The sequence below is a fragment of the Dermacentor silvarum genome, chromosome 4, assembly GCF_013339745.2.
Source record: "Dermacentor silvarum isolate Dsil-2018 chromosome 4, BIME_Dsil_1.4, whole genome shotgun sequence".
In the NCBI taxonomy this organism is placed as follows: domain Eukaryota; kingdom Metazoa; phylum Arthropoda; class Arachnida; order Ixodida; family Ixodidae; genus Dermacentor; species Dermacentor silvarum.
Genome location: NC_051157.2, coordinates 64,408,708 through 64,426,658, shown reverse-complemented (window position 1 = coordinate 64,426,658; position 17,951 = coordinate 64,408,708). Strand labels below are relative to the sequence as shown.

The 17,951-nt window shown below is 46.0% G+C and overlaps 1 protein-coding gene and 1 long non-coding RNA gene across 4 annotated transcripts in view; one reads left to right on the top strand and one right to left on the bottom strand.

Annotated features, from left to right (window-relative positions):
• LOC119450157 (oxysterol-binding protein-related protein 1) overlaps positions 1-17,951 on the top strand; it is a 91,495-nt gene that overhangs the window by 31,782 nt on the left and 41,762 nt on the right. The window contains exon 13 of the mRNA XM_037713532.2: positions 265-436. Within this exon, the coding sequence (XP_037569460.1) occupies positions 265-436 (172 nt within the window). The remainder of the gene's footprint in view (positions 1-264; positions 437-17,951) is intronic.
• Positions 1-17,951, bottom strand: part of LOC125944708 (uncharacterized) — a 34,055-nt gene that overhangs the window by 15,126 nt on the left and 978 nt on the right. For 2 of the 3 annotated variants that reach the window (XR_007466378.1, XR_007466379.1), the window contains exon 2: positions 5,188-5,333. This is a non-coding gene — a long non-coding RNA (uncharacterized LOC125944708). Of the gene's footprint in view, positions 1-4,411; positions 4,499-5,187; positions 5,334-17,951 lie in introns of those variants that run through there. The other variant, XR_007466377.1, reaches the window with a different exon arrangement.

The following is a 17,951-nucleotide window of genomic DNA, read 5'->3' as shown; positions in this document are numbered from 1 at the left end:
ATGAAAATATGACACTTAATTCTGCTCTAAACTTTACAGGGTTGGGGATGTCGACAATATTGTCGGGTAGATTATTTTACAATTCACTGGAGTTTGGGAGGGCTGAAGAATTAAACGTTTTCGTGTGCCCGAAGATGCACTTGAAACTAGGATGGTCGTGCAAGCAGCTGCATACAACTGCGAAAACAATGCAGTTTGTTACAGTGTACTTGTGTTAACGAAGAAAGTATAGCTAGAGTTCTGGTGCCTCTCTTTTGTATGCAGTCCAGAGCAGCTGAACTGGCACGAGAACGAGAGCGATCACGGGTCCTGCAGGAAAGCCTCAGCGTCCTTGCAAGAGAGCACCACCAGTTGGAGTGCACTCTGAGCAATCCACGCCTCACCCATGTCCCGGAAAACGAATCTGAAGAGGAATTCTTTGATGCCTTCGAAGGGGGTGAGTGTCATGGCATAGGGTCTCCTATGCATGTGCACCGAACTTGTCATGGTAAGGTTGTCACTGCATTGTAAAGTTGTAAGCGTGGTGCATGTCTACTGTCAGGTCTCTTATGTTTCTGCATTGGAATACATATATATATGTTTCTGCATTGGCTCAGCGGCTGTGCGGGGGTTGCTTAGGCGACAGAACCTTTTGCTTCGACCGCTTGTCAGTGGCACGCAGTTTGCACTGCATGTGTGCGCATTGTCTCTCTTTGGCTCCATTTTGTGTGCAGAAAGTAAATGCTTTTGCCAACTGATTGTTTCGGACACAGGCAGGGTGCACAAATGTCTGAATTATCGGGCAGACCGGAAAAATGAATTTCGGCAGTAAAATTAATTTTTTGCAATTCCCGCACCACGGAAAAATTACTTGAGGCTACAAGTGCGTTTCACGTTTACCTGTCGCGTTGCGCGTCGTCGCGAAGTGCAGATATCGGGCATGCAACCTTGACTCCATGACGCTGTCAGTTTAAACTGTGTTCCGCAACTTCAGATGTTTAGAATGTCGTCCACACACGATATTTCGCCATTCCTATACCAGTACGCACACATAAATGCTTTTGCTATATGCGTTCGCAGTAGTTGCCAGCTGATCGCCTGCGAACCCTGCTTCATGTGCACTGCAGTCAGTGCAGCCTGTGCGCATGATCTCATGCCAGATCAATGCGTATTCGTCTGCGGGTACGAACATTTATCAAAGACAAGCTTCCCGCGACCGCGTGCTGCTAGACACCCCCGCCGACTAGGCCTGACTAGCTCATCTCGTCGGGAGTCAGTGGCCAAAGTTGCAATTTGGTGTGGAGTCAATGAAATGCTTCACAGTGACTGTACGGCACTTGGAAAATGAAGGAACCACCTCGCCAACGAAAGTGAGGGCACATCCCGGTTGTAGACTTCGATTCCCGGACAGACGCGGCTGCATGGTCTACATTTTTTGTGCATGCACAGCCTTTGAAAAATGGTGTTTTGGTTACAGTGGAGCACTGCTTGTAGTGTCGAAATTTGCGACTCCGCTGACTAGCATTATAAGCAGTATACGCTGTAGTTCAAACACTTTTATGGGTTTAAACTAGAAAACTGACGTAAACATCGCATTACAGCTCCTAAACAAAGTATAAATTGAATGTGCACCTGATTTTTTAGCAAGAAAATCATAGCACACCTCCGATTCTTGCAATAAGAAAAAGACTAAACTAATGAACTTTACCTTCACAGAATTAAAAATTTATTTGCTTAATGTCCATCATCATCACTCTTGCAGTGTTGTCTATGAAGAACCACAACAAGCTGTCCGCCATAGTATCCCTAACACATTTGATACTCTGCATGTGTCATACGACTCCGCAACAAACCCAAACGGGATTATTCGAGCCCCTTGTAATTCACGCATTTCTTATGTAGGTTAGAACACGCTGGGCCTGCTGGCACTACAACATTTATAAGTATACGAGGTGTGTTCAAAAAGAAACTGAACTTTTAAAATAGCATGCCAACCGGCAGAGGGAGATTCGCAAGATTTTCACAGAGACATTTCAATTGCTTAGCTCTAAATACGGAGAGGACTGTATGAGTCGCACACCGTGCTATGAGTTGTTTAAAAAAATTAAATTATGGGGTTTTACGTGCCAGAACCACGATCTGATTATGAGGCACGCCGTAGTGGGGGACTCTGGAATTTGGACCATCTGGGGTTCTTTAAAGTGCACCTAAATCTAAGTACACGGGTGTTTTCGCATTTTGCCCCCATCGAAATGCGGCCGCCGTGGCCGGGATTCGATCCCGCAACCTTGTGCTCAGCAGCCCAATACCATAGCCACTGAGCAACCACGACGGCGGGTTATGAGTTGTTTCGGCGTTTCAACCCTGGCTGAATGTCGGTCGGTGACGATCCCAAGCCTGGACGACTTTCCACATTAACAGATGATGATCATGTTGAGAGAGATCGTGCTGTGATTCTTGGAAATTGTCGTTTAACTGTTTGAAAAGTTGCTGACAAAGTGGGCATCAGCGTAGGATCATGCCATCAAATTTTGAGTGATAAACTTGAGATGCGTCGTGTCAGTGAAAAATTCATGCCGCGTTTGGTGACTGACGATCAGAAACAGACCCAGGTTGAAATCAGCCAGGAACTGCTTGCCAGGGCCAGTGACAACGAAAACTTCATTAAAAACATTATAACAGGCGATGAGACGTGGGTTTATGGCTGTGATATTGAAACGAAGGTGCAGTCGTCGCAGTGGGCGGGAAAAGGGTCTCCTCGTCCGAAAAAAAGCATGCATAAGTCGGTCTAAGATCAAGGTCATGTTGGTTGTGTATTTTGACTGCAAAGGCATTGGCCATCAGGAACTTGTACAACGTGGTCAGATGGTAAACAAGGAAGTCTACCAGGGAATTCTAGCGTGTTTAAGGGATGCTGGGCGCAGTAAGAGGCCTGAATTGGGGGAAAGCCAGGCTTGGATGCTGCATCATGACAGTCCGCCGGCTCGCATGTCGCTCCTTGTCTGCAGCTATCTAGCGAAACATCACACTCCCATTGTGCCCCATCCACTGTATTTTACGGACCTAGCCCCAGCAGACTTTTTCTTGCTTCCCAAACTTAAAACCATGTTGAAAGGAAGTCATTTCCAAACCATAGAGGAGATTCAAGACAATGTGACAAGAGACCTGCGTGCCATCCCAGAAAGCGTGTTCCAGGAGGCTTTTCAAAAATGAAAGAAACAAAGGGAATAGTGCATTGCCAGTAGAGGGGACTACCTTGAGGGGGACAGTGCTTACATAAATTGGTGTACGATAAGCAATACTGATGTCATAGCAAAAGTTCAGTTTCTTTTTGAACACACCTCGTATAGCATTGCTGAAGCCTGGTCCCAGCAAAGGGCTCAGGAACACCTATGTATTAGAATCCTCTTTGATATGTCATCATTCCTGCAACATTCCCACATGATACATTGCTACTTGGGCATATATAATTACATAAAAATATCAAGTGTACCATCTATAACTTTTAAAAAATCTAAAAGAAAATTATCAGCTGCGCTAGACATCCTAGCTATGCACTTCCGACCTCCACTAACACATGCTTTCGACACACAACAGTCGTGGTGGAAATTCTCAAAATTTTGAACACCCTACACTACGTCATTCTATACTCAGACTCTGCCTTGACCGCTCGTCATTTTGGCCACAAAGTCAAACCGAAATGGGAATATTTTGGTTTTTATACACTGCTGAGATGGTCGTCAGCCATGTCGCCAGCACCTCCTCGAAACTGAAACTAGTGATGCCTTGTTGATCCAGTAGTCTCCGACTGTGCCCAAACTGCAAGTCAAGCCAAGCCGCTATGTGTTGAAGGCTGCATCGGCTGCATCGCATCGTCTACATTTTCTGTTTGTTGTGAGAGTCCCACGCATCCAGCGTTTCTTCATTTACCGTAAAAACCGGAATATAGGTCGAACTTTTTTTCAAAAAAACATTGTGAAAAGTCGACCCTCGTCTTATATACCGGACATTGGCGGAAAAACTACAGAAGTCTTGCAACAATGGGCAGATGAAGTAAACAGCCGCCTTCGCCATCGCATTCAGGCTGCTTTTTCACATTTTGTTTGAGAATGAGCGGAAGCCGACGGCAATTCACCGTCGCCTTCAAGAAAAAGGCGTTTGAGTACGTGGAAGCCCACGGCAACCCGCCAGGTCGCCAGGTTGCCGTCGGCTTCGTTTCGTGCGACCATCGACCCGCGTGTTTGTCAGCATCTTATCATCATGGCACGGAGCAGTATTTAAATAAATACTGTCACCATTGTGCAACCGGCTGAGTCGCATTTGTTAAAGGTAAGGGTGTCTTTTGGTACTTTTGCCATTGAAAAAGATTTTTTTCGTTTTTAGAATTGGTTAGTTGGAGGGTCGACCTATATTCCGGTTCGACCTATAGTCCGGTTTTTACGGTACTTGTCAAATAGCTACACGGTTCTGGGTGACTTCTTCAGGCAGTTTCAAGTGGCACCAACTCCATTCGCCATGTCTGCACCGACGAGGAAAGTGATTAAGGTGTGGTGAGACTTTGAAAGGCAGCATGAAAGAATAGCAGTTAGAGGAGCCATGAACATTGTTGTGCTTTTTAACTTCTCCATATGGTATAAGTTATAGTTGGGCTGTCTATAAAGCTCAAAATCTTAAAAAGAACACACATTTTAGTTTTTGTCATTGTTCTTGTTCATTTTATCACAAATGTACCATTATTTTTTTTTCAGAACTAACAGTTTTACAATCTTGCAAATAGGGCAGTAGTGTGCTACGCATTCATAACTATAATTATGTAGATACCTAAAGAAATTAGGGCAAGGAAGACTTTTTTCTCTCTTTATTTGTCATAATGCAACTACTAATATGACGCGCTTTTTATTTGTTTTAAAAGTTTGCATTATCTTTGGGCTATTCACTCTCGTTCTAAAGCTGTAAGAAGCACTCACTAAAATGTTAACAAAGTATACATACACCCAGGAATTTCTTTAGAAGAGGGTACAAAGGTGTCCTAAAAGTGCGTTCTCAGAAAAATGCAAATAATGTCGTGTCAAACTGCTTGATCTATCAAAGCATCCCAAGATTATAGTTTTCTTGTGGTCAGCATTATACAGTAGCCTTTCTCTCTGTTTCTGCTATTCTTTCTTTGCTGTTTCGCTTCGGCGTTCAGTTTGAACTTGCTTTTTTTACCCGGTGCAGGTCCATCGATAGCGTGCTCATGGAAACACGCAATGGTCCAGGAGTGACCCCTAGATGCTTTAGCACGCTTGCACTGTAGCGGTTGCTATAAAACTTGCGTTTTTGTATCAGTCTTTGCGTTCACCCCGTCAGCAACACTGGAAAAGGCACGAAATAGATCCTTGGAAGACACAGGGTACTCTCCGAAGAGCGTGCGCCACCATAAACAAATAAAAAAGGAGTGCACGAGAGCTACAGAGACCCACTTAATGACTATAAGAGTCACTAAATAAAACAAGAAAGTCGCAAAGCCAAAACCGAAACTTGTGTCGAGCACAAGTTGTTTTTGTGTGATGAAAGCTTCACATGAAAGAGACTCGACAATGGGGCATGCTCGCTTTCTAGTAAGTGGAGCTGCTAAAATGAATTAAATAAGTATTTTAGAAGTCACGTATATGCAAGTGTTATATATTTTGTGGAAGCCAAACACATGCGTTATCAAAAGAAAGCAAAATCAGAAGATCTATATTTTGGACCAAAGAAAGTGTCACCCCACTTAAGAGTTCGAAAAGCTCCAGACAGTGACTGTTGCAAGAAGCCCGCAATCTTTCGGCTATCGCAGATTGGTCAATGCAGTTACAGTACCAGGGAATGAATATTGGGTACAGTGGAATCTCGATGCGATCTTCACGGAAACTGGAAAATAAAGTGTATCATCCAAAAATCGTACCATCCAACGTATTATCCAACTTAATCGTATTATCAAGAAAAGAAGAAAAACGTATATAATTCTGAAAAACGTATCACGCAGAATCGTATCAACGAGGTTCCACTGTACTTGCATTGACTGCACTTTTGTCTGTCTGTAGCGACAGCATGAATGTTAAAAATACAGACTGGCCAGGCTGCAGGCAAGTGTACGTGTGCACGCCAACTTGTTGACAAATTTGGGTTGTATTCTCCGACAACCACTTTCAAAGATACTTTCACTTTCGTAGCACCGGACTCGTCAACTGGTGACCGCGGTTTCGGCACTGTGATCGATAACACAGCGTGCTTGGCACTGTGCCAAGAATGCGGAAGCTCACAGACCGCAATGCAGGTGGCGCTAGTCACGCGAAACTGAAAGTGTCTCTGAAAGTGCTCATCTGAGAATAAAACACACCTTTTTCAAACGCTTATGAAATAATTTGGTCACTCATTCTCCGCCGAATCCGATATTTGAGACTGCCGATTATTCGGACATTTAGGTAGTCTCCGTTGAGTCCGCATTATTGAAGAATAACTGTAAATGCATTAGAGGCTGAGCCATGCATAGCATCTTTGTTTTAGCGTTTAACAGCATGTCCGCATAATACGTTTAGCGGGTATTATATTTTCTTCCCGCAGTCTCGTGGAAAACATATTACAGCAGGTTTACAAATATAGTACTTGACTTCATGCATAGCATGTAACGCGACTGCTCCTGCTGCTCGTATTTGCACTCAAAAAGTAATGTGTTACATAAGAAAGAAACACATAGGCGTGCATCATGTAATTGATGCAACGCTAAGTGTCATACTTTGTGACAAGAAATGACTTACTTATTACATGGAAGGTGTCACAGATTTGAAACTATTTACCACCAAGTGACTCATTTCTGCAGTCAGCAGCCACAGTGCATGGCTTGCGCTCTCGCATACTGGAAGCACAAATTTCATTGTGATTTAACTTAGTTGTAGCCATTCCATAAGAAGGGTCGCAGGTCAAAATCAACACCACCACGAAACGTGCGGAGTGAGACTCCTGTGATTTCACTATTTGCTTAGCTTCCGCAGTGTTGCCTGCTAAATATGAAATAGAGTATAGTGGTCCAGCAAACGTCTTGCAGAAAGTTTTTGGAGAACCTTTTTAGATATCTACAGTGTAGACCGCTTATAACGTAAGTCGTCGGAGTCGCGAATATCCGCACTATAAGCGGTACCGCACTATAACCAAAGCAACAATTTTTAAGGCCCGCGCATATGCAAAACATGTGCACCGAGCCGCCACGCGTATGCGACAGTCGAGGAATGCGGCTAGAACGTTTGGATTCAATTTACAGCTAGTCGAATCTCGTTAATTGGAACCAAATCACGCGGCGGCGCCTCCGACCGGCATTGCTCCCACACCGCCATAGAGTAAAAGCTTAGGAGAGACCCCTCAATGTCGCGCGCGAACAAAACAAAAAAAAAAAACAAAAAAAAAACGCGGCGGAAAATCTAATAATGCCTCTCTCAAATGGCAAGGCCGCCGATTCTGCATTGCGCCGGAACATGCGTGTACGTGCCGACGTCTCAGCCACGCTACCGTAGCCACGCGTATAAAATGGCAGTGAACCCTGCTTTCTCCTTTATGCTTCCTCTACTTAGTAGTCACGTGTTGACCTTGCACGCTGCGGCTACGGCGCAGAGGGAAGCAGCGGCGCTGTCCCAGGCCGGCCAACGAAACTGCCCACGCCGGCAAACGCCCGCTTTCCGATAACGGCAGAAAACGAAACTTCGGGAAGCTGGCGCCTGCACGGCGGCGGGCGCGCACGGTGACAGTCGAAAGTGAGGGAGCTACGAGGGAGGGCGAGGGGAGCCACCGAAGCGGCGGAGTTGCCGAGGTGAAATCCGCTTCCCTGCCGCCCTCCTCCCTCACATTCCACGGTCTCCGCGTGCGCCCTTCGCCCTGCCGTGCCGGCGCCGCCCGCTCCCAGAAGTTTCGCTTACTGCCGTTATCGTGAAGCGAGCGTTGGCCGGCGTTAACTGTTTCGTGGCCCTCGCTCGCTATGCGCACCGCGATATTTCACGACTCGCACTCAGATTCTGGTTTCAGCCTCACTGGCTGTTCGTTCGTACCACGTGCCCGTCTCCTCCACTTCGTCTCTCTTCCTCAAGCACTCCTTGGGGCTCCCGTTTGAGGGGAGCGTTCGCCGTCTCCGCTGACTTCCGTACTCCCAGGCAGCCGCACTGTAACCGGTATTTCGTTTCCCGCAACTGCACTATAAGCGATATGTGTATACGTGGAGTGCTATGGGAAAATTAACGGGAGTCTGAAAAGACCGCACTATATCCGGTCCTGCACTATAAGCGGTTACGTTATAAGTGGTCTATACTGTATTTCTTTTATTTGCAAGCTGACTCACTGATGAGTTAGCCAATAAATGCAGATAGGGTAGACCAATTTTAATGAGAGTAGCCATCATACATCGTAAAAAGACATCTGAGCTGAAGTAGCGCAACGTCTGCTGTTGGGCTCATTGGTATGTGATTAGAAAGGACGAACAGTCCTTATCTTAATTTGCACCGCAGCCACTTTTCTAATCTGAGCTGAAATTAATAGTCCTGAAGTGTTATCCAAATTTTTTCCTTATGTGTGCCGGCCTGCCCACTGAACTACGGCAGTGAAGCTGAAAATAGGGCAAGCATGTTGTTACCCAGCTTTGTGACGCTATGCAAAGGATGCATTACATTGTAAGCACTATAACATTGTGGGGTGTGAAAAGACGTATGCCAGACTCCTCATTAGATGAATATTAAACTCGAGACACTTGTTAGAGGGAATGTCCGTGAATAAGCAGTCTCAACGCATCATAAGTTGCATAAACATGTGAAGAGCTTGTGTACAAACATTTAACTGAGGGAACATTGGTTTTCCTCGGTTATCACCATTATATGTCGTTCTCTCGCAAAAGTGAATAGCTTTTTTTTTTTTTTGGCGACCTCAATTTAGCCAGCAAACTATGTGGCGGTATTCATGCAATTAGTGGTTTCTCATTATTGTTCTAAAACAGAAACGTGGACATTGACTTCAGTAGACACTCAAGGCTATGCACTCTCTTAATGTACTAAGAACCTTAAACAAACAAAAAAGGAAAGCGCTTTTAACAATTCTAGACTTCAAAAGCAATGTGCAACACACACACACACCACACCCCACACACACACACACACACACAACACACACCACACACACACACACACACACCCACACACACACACACAACACACACCACACACACACACACACACACACACACACACACACACACACACACACACACACACACACACACACACACACACACACACACACACACACACACACACACACACACACACACACACACACACACACACACACACACACACACACACACACACACACACACACACACACATATATATTGCCCAATAACGTCTAAATATGCTCTAGAGGTGGATCTTTTAATATTTGTAAAAACATCTTTCCACAACTGGTTCTTCTGTGTGCCTTTCTGGTCATCATCAGGAAGGTTTCTAGAAGTTTTGTGGGAAATGGAAGGGCCATGCGGACCAACGCTGCTTAGTTTTTTTTTTTTTTTTTTTTTTTTTTTTTTTTTTTTTTTTTTAGTATAATGCGCATTTGAATAATGCATAAACACTGCAAAAAATGCTTGCACTCTAGGCATAAATGCTAATTAAGGACTAACAGCTTTCTGCAGAGGTGTGCTTCCGAGAGCTAATTAGAATAAACATAAATGAGTAGATTGTCGCACAATATTTACTCTGTTTCATGATAATGTGACTGGATTAGAAGCTACAACTGCAGGCATCGGCAATCAGGAACGCGGTCGTGCTAATGCGCGTGTCCCTACGCAGATTCTGTCGTTTGCGCCAGAGCGTCGTTCGTACCTATACGATATATCGTTGCACGTGATAAGATAAAGTCACAGTCTAAATGCTTGAGTAAATGCAAATAGCGTCATCGAGCGGTTCGTGAGCTCCTCTTGGTTCAGCAGCTCTCGAATGTGATAAGGGAATTCGCATTCCAGGCTGTGCATTTATCTTCTCATCCTACGTAACAAAAACTGAGGGGCGAGCGATAGTGCCACGTAAGTAGCGTGGGAGTTTATCGTCGCCCTTCAGCTCCTCCAAGAGGCAGCAGGAAGTTGTAATTATACTTCTGACGCTTTGAGCGTGTTTTCGTCGTGCGCTGGCGCTGTGCTGTTCTTTTGTGCGGCTTTGGTTGGCTTACGGCTAAACAGGGCTTAAACCTTCAGCAGAGACGGAGCCCTCGTAGTATGTGTGCATATATATATATATACACACACAGAGACAATCAGTGAAGCTTTGAATCGCAGCATCCGTAGTGAAACAGGTAAAAGAATAGAAGCACGTAGGAAAAATACCTGGATCTTACTGATGTTTCAGCCATATCAACCGATTAATGGCGATGAAATTATTCATTGAAAATTGGAGTTAGAATTACCCCGCACAATTAGGGCACCGCTGGTAACAAAATCACTTCCAGCTCCTGTTGAATGGGTGCCGCAGTGCTACAGTTTATCTGCCGAAGCGCCCCCCCCCCCCCCCCCCCCTCCCATAACTTTAAGCACTGCGGCTAAATCTCGCCATGAGCCGTATGTAGGCTGAAGAGCGCCGCATTTTCTGAAAGCAGCGTTCACAAAAAAAAAAAAAAAAAAGAAAGAAAGAAAGAAAGAAAGAAAAACGCGTTCATTTGTTGGTGAAAAAAAAACAACATCGCGTTCTTTCGTTGTTGGCCTTCGGTTCAGCTTTAGTTCAGGCTCAATTGGTAATTAAGTAGCCGACGAAGAGAATGATTGTTGTTGCAAGGAAGATTTCTGCGCTGTTTGGTTGTATACATGGTGTCACGTAATGTCGCCACCAGCTTTGCTCTCCGGCTTTAAGTTCTCTTGTTATTTTGCCCTTGGTGTCTCCGTACTGCTAAAATTATAACGGCCGGTGTAGTGTACTAGAATACTATTACATTATAGTAAGACAATGTCTCGCGCACGAGAGCGGCGTCGATCAATTCATGTAAGGTGTTTCTCGCCGTTAATCACTGCTCTTCGGCTTTTAATGAACGTCGGAAAATCGCGAGCCCGTTAAGCTAAATAAGGCGCACCAACGAGACAATCTGTGGCTTTCCCGCGGTTGAGGGTCCTGTGAAGCGACTAGCGCTTCCTGAACACTGATTCCGGAAAACTAACTAACCAGCCTTAGCCAATGCCTTTTGACTCGTGCTTTAGTAAGACGCGCTAATACTGTGCGGTACGTTTATGGCCGCATTGGGGCCGACGGTATAGGTTCCGAAAGAGCGAAATTAAGACACGTTGAAAAGCGAAAGTGAATTTATGTGTTTCACGTGAAGCACAAAATTGAAGAGGACGACATTTGTACAAGGAGAGAGAGATGGATACCGGGGAGTAGTTGGCTGGAATGTGTTGCGGTTATACGGTTCTGGGAGCAGTCTCGGGACTGCCGTCCCGCGCCTATATATTTGCCTTGTTTCGCGTTACGAGATTTAATACACGCACGGCACGCATGCACGCGTACAGTGACCTTAATCTCAATATATTAAGCGCAAATTGTGAATATATATTAAAGAAAAAGAAAGAAAGAAAGCTTAGTGCACATTGTCAACCGTCGTTTTGTCATTATACACAGAACAACAGAGATAAAAAAGATTTGACACGAAAGGTCACAGAAAAAAAAAAAAAAAAAACTGGAGTACACTTTTTTTCGTCTGAACGCGATAGCGTTATCGGACGCCGTTGACGCCGACAACGACAGCGTATTTTCTGCGACATGGGGCCCGGTCAAAATTTAGAAAGGCTTGGTTTTCAACATTCCCCGCAGCGTTGCCTAGAACCAAAGTACAGCGAAACACCATCAGAATTGGAGGATGCTTACGCTTCGCCTTTAAGAGTGGAACGCGATAGCATTCAAATATCCCTGGCTACTTGTCAGGCTTTTTTCTCGTATATTCAAATTACAGTCCGACTCTATCACGCCTTTAGGTTGTGGTGAAGTCGTACTTTACGATTTTTCTGACGGATTTTACTTTGAGAAATTCAATTTTTGATCACTAACTCCTTGCGCCACGCGGAGGGCCTGTGTGGTCGAGGTGGTTCGGGATGAATTTCTCCGCCACGGAAGCCGATGTTTACGCCGAAGCCGACGCCGGATTGTCTGCGACATGGGGCCCGTAACGCAATCGCGTTAAAACGTGATCAACGCTGCCCAGACTGGCCCAACAGAAAGTACTGAAGTTACGAAAATGTTGAAGGAGAGTCGGAGACAATTCCATTCACAACGTGGTCTGGCCAGAGAAATGCGTATTCGAATAAATTCATCCTATATATATTATAGCTTGAGCAGTTTCGCGCCTCTATTCTTTTTTTTTTTTTTTTTTAAGAGACTTATCCGAGCTGTAAGCCAGCGCGATTTCTTATTAAGGCGGTAGCGTGGAACGTGTAAGGCCTGTTGCAGTTTTACGAAATTTATAATAAAGTATGTAATGCATTATGGCCTAATGTCGATCGGCCGACCGCGACCTCATGCACGTTATGAACGTAAACTTCATTTCTTGGACCAAACACTGGGCGTCGACCTCTGAGCGTGTTTTGCCAAAACAAAGACGCGCCTGCTTATCTTACTATCGGTGTCTGCGTGCCTTCGCCCACTTCACACTGAGCAAGAGTTAGCATCGTCGCCATTTGCTTGAGCAAGAGAGAAGACCTTCACCGTCTTGGTCAGCGTCACACTTAACCTACCGCGTCAGCGTTGATAACCTTTGGGACAACGTCGCCAGGTCGCAAAAAGTTGCTAAGTGATTATGATGATTAATGAGAAGAAGGACCTTCTTGGAATTTAGCATTTTTAATGTTCTAATTGTTCCTAGACGCCTTCCTTATTAATTCTAAACTAGCTTTAAGTTACGTCCTGCCGTGGCGAGTCAATGGTCGGTATTTGTTGAAAAGGGAAAGACAACCCCCGATTTTGTAAAAGCGGTATCAAACCTCGAGATTATGTGCTTTGCCCAGAAGAGTAGTGTTGATGCATCCAGACAGCTCGCTAATAAGCTATTCGGTACATCTTCAAAATTGTAGTGGCAAACGAAGGCGCATCCTAGGGATAAAATGGTGTGCGAAGCATTGAACCACCCAGAGTTCCAAAGTCGCAGGCATGTTCAAGAATTCTGGACATTGCCCCCTTCGGCCATCCGTCGAACTTCACCGCATGCATTGCACCAACTTTACTTAATGGTCCGGACAGCATTTAAATATATAATATCACAATACCGGCCGAATTTCAACAAGTTTCAGTTAGCAGCGTCGAGAGGGTACTCTCTTCTAATAACATACGGATTTACGTCACTTAGTCGTAGCTTCCCCGCTGCGGTATGTAGCATGCAGTGCTGATCAGGACCAAAACACCACTATAACGTAGCAGGAAAGTTCGACGGATGGCCGAAGGGTGAATGTCCGGAATTCCTGGGTAGGATTTCGCGCGACTATAGCACCGGACGCATAGGCGTAGTAGATACGCCGTAGCAATGAGCGGTTCCTTATAGTGCATTCCGGAATTAAGGGCCCACCTGTTGTCTCTGCGCCCGTCTCTCTTTTTCACGCTTCCTTTCGCAGAAAGGAATTTACGTTCACGGTGTGATATGGTCCTTTATCATGCGAAAATAAAAATACTGGCAGACGGAGGTATCAGGATTGCATACCTGAAATTATGTCCCCTCTGCCAGATTGTGAGAGAAGTGGGAATTTGCGCAAGTACTAAATCCAAACAACGTGTCATTAGTATACATTGGCGACGTCTACAGGGCACCGAAGGGGTTTCGGCGGTACACCAAAGCTGGAGCCTGGATTGGTCCGCTGGTTGGGGGCGCCGAGGGCTCCGTATGTGTCGGGGAGTGCTTGCATACAAGATCGGCTGCGAGCGCACCCCGGTACGGAGGTTTCCACGCACCCCGGTACGGAGCGCACCGCGGTACGGAGGCTAGTTCCCGCTTCGCTCGCCTTAGGTGCCCTGGAGATCTTGCGCCGCCCGCTTTATTATAATCTCCGGTGCCCTTCTGGAGCGTTCGTTTGCTGGTGTTCTTAGGTTCTAATGCTAAATTGTCACGTAGGACCAAAGCACACAGTAAACATAAATTCATTCTCGAAGGAAGAAGTGCGAAAGAATGAAGATGCGCGCGCAGAGTGAAACACGAGCCCTTATGGAACGTACTGAACCACTCTCGGTCATGAAGGCGCCCGCATCTACGAGCGGTATAGCATTCCTGGCACGCTGCCAAGCGTGCTATTATCATGTACTACATACCATGAACGCTGTCGCCCGTGGACGCCGATGTGCCCCGTGCTGCGTGGTCACGCAAAATCTCGCAGTCATCGTCTGAGAGTACCACCCCACCCCAGCATTTTTCCTGCTTTACTCATTGCGTTTTCGCTTTTCGTGCACCCTTTAATTGATCGATTGTTCAGCCTGTTACTACAGGCTGCTAACGAACGCCAACGCGATCGCCACATCGAGCGTGTTCGCGACGGCTTTGCATCGCCCGAGCGCGTGTTGTGTTTGGAGCGCAGCCCGAGCCGTTCGCCGGCGTCTCGTCGCGCGCAGGCGTCTCCTCGCCTTGAGCCGCGCGCCGGACGACGGCCCTGGTGTGCCGAACCGTCTCGCCACCCCGCGCCCATTGAGGAACGTGCTCCACATGCACCGTCCTCTAGCGCCGTGTAAACAATTTAGCGTGTAATGATTTGCCATCGCGAGACATCGGCGCGGGCGACGTACTCCTCGTGGCCTTGGCCTCGGCCTCGTGCCGTCGGCGTTCGCTTTCGAAACATCACATTATATTGTATGGCGCAGTCCGTACGAGTTGAGAGAGAAAGCAGCCACATTAGCAAATCGACGACGGGAGGTTTCCTGCTTGTGGTTTTTTTTTTTTTTTTTTTTTTTTTTTTTTTAAGTCTTCATTTTCCTCGTTGAAGGAAAATTTGTTCCACCGACAAGTACAGCCTCGAAATGATCAATGGGGCGGTGACTCCCTTGGCCATGTGTGGTGCACCGGGCGAGCTAGCATTTTGAGGCAGGCGTCGTCGGGACGGGCGTTACACGCGACACGTAGTACTAAGTGCGACGCAGTATACTGTATAGTGCGCATTGCAGCACAGGCCTGCTAATGACGTCTGCGGTGGACGTCACAGTGACCTCGTCGGATATCGACTGTTGCTGCGAAGCATGTGATGCGCTGTGTGTGTGCTGAACTGGGTGTAGTGTACACGTGCAAAAGGTTGTCAACACCACCTAGACACACCTAGACTTGCGATTCACTAATGCGAGCGCGAACCCCTAAAGAACGCTGCACTTGTACCCGCATGTCTGTGCGGTGACGTGACGCATGCTTCGCAAGAAAATTACGCAGGGCTGACACGCCCGAATGTATTGCAATCTAGATCAGATCCGCGCAGAATCTATTGGAATTAGCGCAGGAAGCATCCGTATTGGAATACAGCCGTAATCGCAGTTACCGCGGCTTTCCTTAAAGATACGAAGAAAAATAAAAAGCGCTTTATCAATTTCGACTCCCTGTCCAGATTTCCAAATGTATAGAATAAGGGTTATAGTACTCAAATGTTTTAAAGGACTCTGGTATAACGGTATATAAATGTTGTGAAACCTCTTAATGTATTGCAAGAGCATTCACCTCTTTACTTGGGCGATATTTTTTAGAATGAGGGTGTTCGAATGAATCTGTGATGAACTCCAGTGGTTGTTTACCAGGCGCCGAAATATCGGCTTTTTTTTTTTTTTTTACTTTTTCTTCTTTCTTTTTTTCGACGTCCCATCGCAGTGCGGCTACCGCGGCCATGATTCAAGCGCGCGACTGTGCAGTGAGTTACGCATTCATGAATGACTGCTTGTGCAACGCCCGTTTTAAAAACTATAGTTTTCAAAATTGAGAAAGAGGTTAAGAAAGCATTCTTTTCAGGGCGAAGCAGCAACGATGAGTCCGGCGACGAAATGAACGGAAAGAAAATGACGTTGCTGGAGAACATCGCAGCGCATCATTGTCGAAAGTGGCTGAGGAAAATGACTGCTGCAGGGTTAACGAGTGGTCTCCCGGTGCCAAGGGACATGCACGATTTTCTTTGTCTTTTACTGCGTAAAACTTTATAATGTCCTAGAAAACCAAAGTTAGCCCGTCAGCGTGACATCGTGCTGTATGCATTAACTCCCTGAGTGCATATTTTAAATTCTCCTTGGCACGGTGAAAGAGTTACACCTAGTAATAATATTTGTCACAGAGAGAATCGTAGTGCGTAAGGTAAGATTTACGAAATATCGACTTCGCAATTCAGCATAGTAATAGTAATTAGTTGCGAAGTGAAGCGCGATCGTTGATAATAGCGCCGCATTCACCTGCAGCGGTCATTCTTATCAATCATTCGACTTTAGAAATGCGGCTAAAAGACGTCAGTCAACGAAGTGTTGTCGTCAGTGTCATTAAATAGCTGTGCTGCGCGTTTAATGATCGGCGCGTGTGTGCGGTTAACGTGTTTGTGCATCGGTTGTAGCGAGAGACTGTCAAACAGACCTGGATTATGTTTGAATGTTTTAGCTTATTCTAACAGGAATTGCGAGATTGTCAATGGTTGACTGCGCATTATAGAGCGTGGAGGTCAAAGGCAGCCGTGTTTCGTGCAACTTATCCGCTTCCGCCGAAAGCGGCGGTCCATGCATCCGCCGTAAATATCTGGAACCTCGCATCGTTGCGGGCGCGCAGAGATTCGTCATGTGACGGGCGTACGACGAACACGGGGATCCGCGGGACTGAACGTCGAAAGGTCATTGGGCTCGACAGCAAGCGACGTTTGATTCACTGTTCCTCGGACGTTATTAAACCGAGGACACAGTGCCGACCTCTCGCAGATATAGTGATCCGAATCGTTTTCAGATTTTATTACCTGGACCCCCGTTTTCCTTGGAGAAAATGACTAGTTAAAAAAAAAAAAACACTTTTGTAATTGGATTATTATCCCATTCCCATGTGAAAGCAAATGCTATAGTAGCTGAAGATTGACCCTGTATTCTATCCCGCCGATCATTCTCACGTGAAGCGGAATTGAAATGGCGGTTCGTGCGCCTCGTGTAGCGGTTTATGTAACGTATGCCTAGATGGTTTACGCTTACTCAAGCGGACATGACGATCTCGTATAATGGTGTATGGGACGATGTGCGTGACTGGAACGTAGCTGCAGCTGTTCTAGCTTTGATACGGGACAAATAGCCCACTTTTCCTTATCAGCTTACCATATACCCACTGGAACTCGCAGATCCGGTTGTGTAAACCTGACCGTTAATTCTACCCACCTCCGTGAGACTCCTTATCTTGCGTGGTTTTATTTGTCGCCTTCTGCGTGAAACTGCTTATCGTGAGTTTATGGCGTTGTCAATTGCGCGCAGACCTTGGCGCTTGTAGTATGCAGATTGACTGCCGCCAGAAGCGCCTTACTTTTTCGTATGTTCGTACTGAGCGAACAAGCGGCCGCCATGGTTTAGTATTTATTACCCTTTCACTGACGGTGGTGGTTCGCTGACACCTCGACGACTGATGCACGTTTTCTGTCGCTGTCATCGAATGCGATGCCGCTAAAAATCTTCGTAGGCCACCTGTTTCTAAAACTGGCTTGTATATTTGCCAAAATTGTGAGAACGAATTTATTTTTCATCAACTTTATTTAAAAATGCACCAGTTGATGACACATATGCTAGATCTCTAAGCTACAAATTTTGTGGCATTCTTCTCTCGTAGGAAGTTTGTGGGCCTTTACATCAAATGGTCGCCGGAGGCGCTGACGTAGCCACCCCCCCCCCCCCCCCCCCCCACACACACACACAAACACCCTTTTTTTTTTTTTTTTTGAAGTTTCTATGTTCGTATGATGCGGTCTTCCTAGCACCCCTCCCCCTCCCTGGTCA